General features: G+C 36.2%; 1 protein-coding gene across 2 annotated transcripts; it reads left to right on the top strand.

The window, feature by feature from the left end:
- The first annotated feature begins 4,014 nt into the window (after positions 1-4,014).
- On the top strand, positions 4,015-8,147 carry krt1-c5 (keratin, type 1, gene c5). 2 transcript variants are annotated; one of them, XM_053481248.1, is made up of 8 exons: positions 4,015-4,440; positions 4,578-4,660; positions 4,754-4,910; positions 6,266-6,430; positions 6,545-6,670; positions 7,079-7,296; positions 7,409-7,434; positions 7,532-8,147. In XM_053481248.1, exons 1-8 carry the CDS (start codon positions 4,060-4,062, stop codon positions 7,642-7,644), a joined length of 1,269 nt encoding a protein of 422 aa, XP_053337223.1. In that variant the 5' UTR covers positions 4,015-4,059; the 3' UTR covers positions 7,645-8,147. The 2 variants fall into 2 exon arrangements, with proteins under 2 accessions (XP_053337223.1, XP_053337222.1); XM_053481247.1 differs by having other exon boundaries at positions 7,529-8,147.
- The last annotated feature ends 1,760 nt before the right edge of the window (positions 8,148-9,907 follow it).

The following is a 9,907-nucleotide window of genomic DNA, read 5'->3' as shown; positions in this document are numbered from 1 at the left end:
AAAGTAACACAGCATTTCAGAAAAAGAACATCATACCAACAGTAAAATATGGTGGTGGTAGTATGATGGTCTGGGGTTGTCTTGCTGTTTCAGGACCTGGAAGGCTTGTTGTGATAGATGGAACCATGAATTCTACTGTCTCCCAAAAAATCCTGAAGGAGAATGTCCGGCCATCTGTTCGTCAACTCAAGCTGAAGCGATCTTGGGTGCTGCAGCAGGACAATGACCCAAAACACACCAGCAAATCCACCTCTGAATGGCTGAAGAAAAACAAAATGAAGACTTTGGAGTGGCCTAGTCAAAGTCCTGACCTGAATTCTATTGAGATGTTGTGGCATGACCTTAAAAAGGCGGAATTACAACAATTCTGCAACAAATTCCTCCAGAGCGCTGTAAAAGACTCGTTGCAAGTTATCGCAAACGCTTGATTGCAGTTATTGCTGCTAAGGGTGGCCCAACCAGTTATTAGGTTCAGGGGGCAATTACTTTTTCACACAGGGCCATGTAGGTTTGGATTTTTTTTCCCTAAATAATAAAAACCATCATTTAAAAACTGCATTTTGTGTTTACTTGTGTTATCTTTGACTAATAGTTAAATGTGTTTGATGATCAGAAACTTTAAGTGTGACAAACATGCAAAAGAATAAGAAATCAGGAAGGGGGCAAATAGTTTTTCACACCACTGTATGTATATATATATATATATATATATATATATATATATATATATATATATAGTATGAGACTGTTAAAATGTTTTTAACATTTATATTCAAGTATATTCATGCTTCATTCAATATATTTAAACTTTCATACAATTTTTTCCTCAATTTCAATAAAATAGAGCTCCAGTTCATCCCTGGTGATTCATCTTCTGGTCAAGACCTTGTGATCTCCCTGGACTACAATCATATCACTCTTACAGCAGCTACCTGCAATCTTCGGATAACTCTGAATTAACAATTGTCATTTTCTCCACACATTGCTAATCTCACTCCTGATGATTTTTTCTTTACAACATCAGAAGAATTCACTCATTTCTTTCTTCACAGGCTACTTAGGTGCTTGTTCAATCCTTTGTTATTTCAAGACTGGACTACTGTAACTCAATCCTGGCAGGTCTGCCTCTGTCTGCAATTCGTTCTCTGCAGTTGATTCAAAACGCAGCTGTGGTCTCATTTTCAACCTTCACAAGTTCTTCCACACCACCCCACTTCTCCGCTTTCTGCACTGGCTCCCTGTAGCTGCGCATCAAATTCAAAACCCTGAAGTAGCCCTGGATAAGAGTGTCTGCCAAATGCCTAAAAGTAAATGTTTTATACATTATTCTCTTGTTCTCCATTCTCCATTCACAGATATTTCTGCACACATTCAATCAAGGAAAAGATGATCATACACATAAAAGTTTCATACAAGCTTAAACAATTTACAGATTATGTAAAGCTGTTCCCAAATTGGCTGTCATGTGTGATTAAGTGTGTGAGTGTATGTGTGTATGCCCTGTAAGGGATTGGCACCCTGTCCAGGGCGTACCCTGCCTCATGCCATAGGCCTCCTGGAATAGGCTCCAGGTCCCCGCAACCCTGAATACAGGATAAAGCGATATAGAAGGTGAGTGAGTGAGTGTTAAAAGCTTTTAAAGTGCTATACAAATAAAATCGCTATACAAATTCAATTGAATTTGAAACACCACACAGTACTGACCCACACATATGGTTTTTACACTCATTCCGGACATTTAGGACATTCGTTTACACTAGTGGCCACTGCACAACTACACTTTATGGTCATAAGTTAAATCACTCTATCACAAGCCACTTTAAATAAATCACTTTTAAGCATATTTGCACTGCACAAGACACTTTAAATATGTGTAAATATGCACAACCCAGGACATTACTATTTTTATTACCATTTATTCTAACTTCATTCCGCACAAAAAAAAAACAAAAACATAAATCTATATCTACTTTGTACAGCTGTTCTTATTGTTCTATATTTCTTCATATATTTTCTATATTGTGTATTTTTGTTGTACAGTTATTTTATTTTAATTTTAGTTTTATATTTTATTTTATTCTTTTCTAGTTAAATTTAACTTTATTTTATTTTTCATATTTATTTTCTATTCATAGTCTTTTATTTTAAGGTCACGAGCAATTGTCTAAGCATTTCACCGCATATCGTACTGTGTATGACTGTGTATGACTGTGTATGTGACAAATAAAAAAATTTAATTGAATTAAATTATTGTTAGTAATACATATTAGTGTATATATGTATATAAAGTATATAATGTATATAAGGCAACTTATATCTATATAAAAAAATATTTAATTAAACAATACTGGGCCTGTAGTTCTTCTTTTCAGCCACATGGTGATGCTAACAAAATGTGTTGCACATTTGTTTACACCAAGAATTGCATGAAAGAAAATCAAACCATTATCATTTTACACCATTTGATATTTAATATTTCTATTTGATATCCATTCCCTTAACTTCAGCCTATTTATACATTATCTCTTGTCTGTGACTAAAGTTGAGTCTTACAGAGTTATATAAAACATAATAAAGGATGGATTCAATTATGCAGACATCAATATGTGGTATTGGTGGCCGATTTCTCAGGAGTTTTTCCTTTCTGTCTCTGGGGCATGCCTATTGTTCAGACTTTTCATGCTTGGTGGCCGTTCAAGGGCAAGACCCATAATGTGACACAGTTTCATGGTTTCAGGTTCAAGTACCCTCTCTCAATGGTGTCTATAACTGGGCTATTTCACTATAGGAGAACTAGGTTGAAACTAACTGTGTTAAACTGGTTATGCAAGGCTGACTAAATGGAGTTTCTGTAATCATAGAATATATAAATCTGACCAGATATTAAGTGCATATAGACTCTGTAGTGGTGACTATATTATTAGGTTTTGCCATAAGTACTGTACAATATATAAGGATTAATTGAAAACATTATTTCTCTCTATCCCATGGTGCAAAATATAAGATAGAATAATAAATGAAATAAAAATATATAAAAATAAAAGTATAAACAGTATGAAATAAGGCTAAAATGTAGAACATAGTAGAAAATAGTGTATATACAATTAAGAGTAGTATGTAATATAGTGAATTATAATCTAAAGATGAGTATCTAAAGCGATAATTTGCATTTTGTAACAGGACGAGAGTCAAAGTAATGCAGACATATGAAAAATTAAATGCTACGGTTACAGAATATGGTGTGATTTTTTTTCTTTGTGTTTTGTATGTTTTGTTATAGGGTTATTATGGAAATACTTTTCCCTCCCTATTGTGCCATGTCAGATTTCAGAAAAAAATTATTCATGCATCCACTGAAAATTTCTAGACGTTTAGTCAGTTTCCTTAAAGAGAACAAGCTAACAGTTCTTATAATTAGGGCCCAAACACTATGATATCAGCCATACTGTATGTAGTTTTTGAACTTTGTATTTGTTTTGGAATCTCTGTTAATGTTTTAGGCTAAATTAAGGTATTGAGAAGAACAATGAACATCTGTTTTCTATAAATAATAAAATAAGTTTTCTCTCTAGTGTTCCAGTAATGTAATTTAGCCATTTTCCAAAAACTACAACTAGCATGGAGGCTGTGGGCTAATCTGATTGGCTACACACGTAGCTTTCTAACCAGTTAGAATCCAGCAAGTGTTCCTGGACAAACGTCCTGCCTCATCTGAGTTATATAAAGGACACCTGATCCACAAGGATTTAAATCGAACACACATTGTGTCTACTATTAGGAAAGCCTTGGTGTAAGTACTTTATTTAGTTTTCCAATTTTTTTCCTTTTGAACCTACATTTTTATGCTTGTGAATTTTATTATGATTGTTCTTATGAAAGCAATAATAACAAAGAGTAAGCTCTTGAGTAACTTGCATTTGTTTGTCATTTCTTTAGTTTATCAATATAAATTTAATGTATTTCATGTATGTAGTTCCTAACTGTGCCATAATCACTTTTTTTTCCCAGTTACCCAACATACTGTATTACAGCCACCCCCTTCCATCCATCACAGCTATCATGACTGCCAGTATCTCAGTGCATACTTATGCTGGAGCCCGCCAACCTTCTTTCTCAAGCTCATCTTTGCGAGATGGAGGCATCCGGAGCCGATCTAAAGCCCCTGTGCTTTCTTCAGCGAGCACGCTTTCACTCTCCCGTTCCATGTCATTGGGAAATGGCCTCAACATCATCAGCAACCTTTCTCTGAGAGGAAACAGTGAGAAAGAGACAATGCAGGGTCTCAATGATCGACTGGCCAGCTATCTCAGCAAGGTGCGGTCACTGGAAAAGTCCAATGCTGACCTGGAGCTGAAGATCAAGCAGCACATGCTGGAGAAGATGCCTAAAGGTCATGACATAGAAGGCATGATGGCTCAAGCTCATGCTATTGGGCAGGAGGTTTGGACAGGTTTTTTTTTTTTTTACTCAAATTCATGTTGCGTCTTTTAAAATGCATACAGTCTTGTTGAATATTTAGTAGTGTTTAGATCATGATTGCTCATCGTTATGCACAAACTTTGTTTTGCGCTATTTAGGTAAGAAAAAAGACACTGGAGAATGCTCGAATTATGTTGGAAATTGACAATGCCAAGCTGGCAGCAGACGACTTCCGGATTAAGTGAGCGCTGCATAACTAAGAGATAGAGACACTTAGGAAAGGTCCTTTTTTATGTTGATGTGTATGTGTACTTCTTTATATGCATTAACATAGATGGGAGTCAGAAGCTGCTCTGTGTCAGTCAGTGGAGAGGGACTGTGTTGCTCTGCGTAGGGCTAAACAAGAGCATGACCAGATCATCACGACCCTGCGGGGAGACCTGGAGAGTCTTAAAGAGGAGCTGTATTTCTTGAAGAAGAACCATGAAGAGGTAATTTTACAGTTTATTAAATGATTGGATGAATGCATAAATTAATATTAGAAAATGCAAGTGAGTTTTGGTCAGAATAAGTGGTTTCTGTGTAATGCGAGTGCATGTGACAGCCCCCGGAACTGTTGATGTCTATTGTAAATGGGAACACCTTATGTAACCATTGCTGCTAGAAAAACACACACACACACAACAGGTGTTTAGACAGGTGGGTGTGGTGCGCTTCCTACTATACACTTCATCCTTATTGCAAGCACATAAAATTAAATGCCAGATTTTTTTATTTTAAATGAACATTTTTTTTATTGTATGGGCATTTTTTTCGCTAAAAACTAAACTGAATAACTTAATTTATTAGTCTGTCTACACACAAATTCTATCTATCTATTTATCTCACACACAAGGAACTTTTTTTAGCCTTTATTTGTCACATAGACATTACTGCGCAGTAAAATGTATCAGTCTTCGCCTATCCCAGCTTCTTTCTAGTAAGCTAGGGTCAGTAACTCAGAGTCTTAACACAATGAGCCACCACGCCCTCTTGATAAACTCTTGGTATTTTATCAACTAGCTTCATGAGAAAAAAGTTCCCAAATGGGTTACGCTCTAAATGAAAAGTGTCTGTCTAGGAAAATAATTAAATAAAAGCAGCAAATTAAGAAGACATTTCGATTCAGAAATAAATGCATACCATGCATCACCATAAGCTTTACTATTTACATTGTCTGGTGTATCTTCTCAGTTTACACAGATGTTAAGTAGCAAGTAACACACAAGGAGATGTGTATGTATGTACAGTATGTATGTGTGTCGCAGTTCCTAGAGGTTAAAACCACTCCCATTTACATAATATTGACTGATTACTATCACTTATAATCTTTAGCTTTATACATTCGCCTGTGTAAAGTCCATGTTTTGTCTTGTATTTTGCATCTTTTTCTTTAAAGCACATTCTCATTTCACATCTATACATATAATAAAACTTAGTGTCTGTATATTGAAGATATTTGTGGAAAAAAAATTATTGGGGAAGTAAGATGAGTAATAGAACAAATAGAGCCATTATAGCATAAAAAAATCCTTAGTTAATTCCAAATTTCAACAGATGGCACTGTACATTTCTTAATATGCTCTTATGAGTGTGCCATTAAAATCTACACCTTCATTCCACGCACTTAACGTTAACACGTAAAAACCTTTATTTGATCCAAAATTCAACAGATTTTTCAGTGTTCAGTTAAATTCCACGTGAACAAAGTCATGGGCACATTAAGTATTATAAAAAACTAAAGTAAAGTACACTGTATGGAGGTAAAGGCACTGAAAATCCTTTTGAATGTCTGTGTTCCATGTAGGACAAGAACACACTGAAGGCCCGTTTGGCCAACGAGCAGGTGAATGTAGAAGTGGACGCAGCACAAGGGCCAGACTTAGGAGCTGTCATGACTGAACTGAGGGCCCAGTATGAGGGCATTGCACGCAAAAACAAGGAGGATGCTGAAATGTGGTACCTGAAAAAGGTTAGTAGAAATAAATCCATTTTTATTTATTCTAGGTATCTAAATTATAAATGCTACGGACATAAACCACTTCATCTTTTATGTAAAATGATCTCAGCTTTGGTTGTATTTCAGCTGGAGACAGTGCAGTCAGAGGTGAAGGAGAATAATGAAGCTCTACGATGTGCTCAGAATGAGCTCGGTGAGAGGCGTCGCTTCCTGCAGGGGCTTGAGGTGGAACTGGACAGCGTCCGCAAACAAGTAATTACTTTTCCTGTAGAAAGAGAACTGATGATTTATTTAAAGGTTAGGCTTTGTTAGGCTTATCAGTCATTCGCACAATATGTCAAGACCATGTATATACTTTATTTAGCTGCTCAGGAAGTGAAAGACTAGTACTGTACATCTGCTGTTTGCCTTGATGTGTACACAGACTTTAATTAACTGTATTTACCCCAGCATGATGTATCACTAAACAAAGACTGAGATGCTACTGGCACTGATATCACTGATATCTTATAGAAAATACAAATTATTATATTTTTTCATTTATTTAATTAGGCCAAAGTGAAAGGCAGCTTTTTATGGTGGTAGCGTGAGTTTTAATAAGTTCATATATTAAATAGCACACTATCAATTAAAAGTGTCAAATCTTATGGCCCTTTCAAGGTCAGTGTTCTGGAAGGGAACCTTCAAGAGACAACTAATAAATACACCCTCGAGATGGAGCACATCCAGGGAACACTAACGCAACTGGAGGAGGAACTCTCTCAATTACGTCTGGACATGCAGCGCACCAAAACAGACTACGAACAGCTACTGCGGGTCAAACAGAACCTGGAGCTAGAGATCGCCACCTACAGGAGGCTGCTGGAGGGAGAGGAGGTGTAAGTACAGAAAAATGGAAATGTTTAGATATATCTGTGGACCAATGGGGGTTATGTCAGTAATCATTGGCAGCTGAAAGTGAATCACATTTGTTTTCTGTGTGTGTTTTAGGGTAAAAGAGACTCCGGCACCAAAAAGTAAGTCATTAAGCATTGACATAATTTAAATCAAGTAAGCTTTGTTCACGATCTTGTGACGGATTACATAAATAACATCAACTTTCTGTTTAAGAAGAACCTGAGGTAAAGACACGCAAGATTGTAAAAGTAGTCACCCAGACTATGGTCAATGGTAAAGTAGTGGATGAATCAAGTGAGGTGGAGCAGTTCGAGGAGCGCAACAAGTGAATCCTGTTAATGCAGTGTTCACCATCATTACAACTCAACTTCAATAGTGAGCCTTCTCCCAAACAATAAGGGAAGCATGCATGGCAGTAAATATATCATTGAAAAAATAAAACTTGCCATTATAATCACTCCTAGCTAATGGTTCTAAAGATGATTTTAGCATTGCGAGTGGTAACACTATCTCTGGACTTCTAAACACATGAGCCAAAGTGTGAAGTACAAGCAGTGGACATTGGAGATACTGTACTTACAGTACTGTGATCCAGGCTGTTATAAGTAGAAAATAAATCAATAAATACATGAATACATTACTTTATGTGAAATCATTGTGGTGCATCTTGTGTAATTTTAAATATGAACTTTCTTACATATTGACATTTTTGTCTTATCTGCAAAAAATGTAACCTATGGAAAGAGATATATTAAAAATATGTGCTGACCAGCATACCATACAGTATGTGGTTCTTCTCCAAATGTTTCCTGCCATGTTGAAAGTATGTGATTTTTCGGATTTTCTTTGTAAGCTAGAGAAATACAACCTGTACCAGCAAGAAAAATTCCATGTGAAAAAAAAAAATTAATCAATCAATGCCATGTTTTGCCAAGATTGGACTAGAAGACTGCGCAGAACCCTGACCTCAACTTAACTGAACACCTTTGGGATGAAATGAAGATGGCCTAGGCCTCGTCACCCAGCATCAGTGAATGACCTCACTAATTCTGTTATAGATGATTGGGCACAAATCCCCAAGCAACATTGCAAAATACTGTATACTAAAGCCCTCCCAGAAACCTGAATAATGTTATATATAACTTTTGAATACTGTACATTGTTTAAAAACCACATATGGGTGTTATGTGTCCACACACAAATCCTTTTTATATTTTCATTGAATCAATCTAAAAAATAATGGGTTGAACAAATACAGTGGAAAGGCATAACATTAAGCTTTTAAAATAAAGCAATTGAGTGACCTGTGTTATGTGGTTTTAAATTGCACTGCAGTGTTGTTGGCTGGAAAATAAGCACAGAAAACATTTGTGTCTGGTCAGAGACACCAACATACAGTATAGAAGCGTAGCAGAGAGATAACTAAACCCAGCAGCTTTGTGGGACCTCGGGGGAAGAACCTGCCTAACCACAAAAATAGAGTGGTTTTGAATGTCATGTCTTTGTTATGGTTTGTGTGTGAAATACTCGGTCTTGTTCGTGAGGGAGTTGTACTGCAAAAGCGTTTTACCTTACTATACAATAGTAATTTTCCTAGTTTAGACTTTTACTGCCCTGAAGAGAAAGTAAACTAGGACAAAGATGTCAATGGCATGAGCATTCCTCTGGGTTTCTGGGTCACCCTAGCATTATGATTTAGATCATGTATCACACAAGGGCAAGTACCTGACTTATTGCGTGTGAACAGAAGATCAGTTCTGTAAAACCTGCTTACAGCCAGAAAGAGTAGTCTCTGTCCCGCTCTCTCTCTCTCTCTCTCTGAGATACACTTCTTTGTCAGTGTTTTAGAATTCTGTACTATTGTATACTGTAACTTTGGCAGGATGCGTGTACCTGTATACAGGTGAATATGGTATTCACCTACCCATCAAAAATAAAATAAAGACCTCCAAAAAATAAAATAAAACACAGAAGTACATTCTACTACCTACTAAATACTGTACACTCACTGCCCACTTTATCTAGGACACATTTTTATCCATACATTCATGCAGACACAGGTCAAGAGTTTGAGTTAATATTCACATCAAACCTCAGAAGGGGCATTGAGGCATTTTGGCATAGTTGTTCATACAGTACCAGATGGACTTGGGTGAATATTCAAGAAACTGCTGATCATCAGGGAAACTTACACACAGAAGGTTTTCTGAACATTCCAAAAAAGAATAAATAATATTAATTTGAGCAACAGATGTGTGTTGGAAATGCCTTGTAGATCATACAGTATATGCAACTTAAATAAACACACCATGGGGAGCAGAAAAGCTTTTCAGAATGGATTTCACTTTTTTCTGCAAAGAACTGGAATCTAATATTACATTGATAGTATATGAACTATTATTTAATTCCTATTTTGTGGTCAGATTTGATTTGCATGTCATGACGGATCACATTCTTAATTACATGTCCACATTAGATTTATACATTTAGAAAAACACAAAAATTTAAGCTGTCACATTAGGCTAAAAAAAAAAATTATCTTTGGGCTAGTGATATAGCTCAAGGGCACAGGTTCAAACAATCTAGACAATT

Source organism: Clarias gariepinus, chromosome 21, assembly GCF_024256425.1.
Source record: "Clarias gariepinus isolate MV-2021 ecotype Netherlands chromosome 21, CGAR_prim_01v2, whole genome shotgun sequence".
Taxonomy (NCBI): domain Eukaryota; kingdom Metazoa; phylum Chordata; class Actinopteri; order Siluriformes; family Clariidae; genus Clarias; species Clarias gariepinus.
Note: the sequence above shows the minus strand (reverse complement) of the source record. Positions and strands in the feature narration are given on the sequence as shown.

Excerpts from the sequence above, each read along its gene's own strand:
- krt1-c5 (XM_053481247.1), top strand. The coding sequence starts at position 4,060 with ATGACTGCCAGTATCTCAGTGCATACTTATGCTGGAGCCCGCCAACCT. Across the intron at positions 4,661-4,753 it reads GCAGACGACTTCCGGATTAA|ATGGGAGTCAGAAGCTGCTC; the intron begins GTGAGCGCTGCA and ends GCATTAACATAG. Across the intron at positions 7,297-7,408 it reads CTGCTGGAGGGAGAGGAGGT|GGTAAAAGAGACTCCGGCAC; the intron begins GTAAGTACAGAA and ends TGTGTGTTTTAG.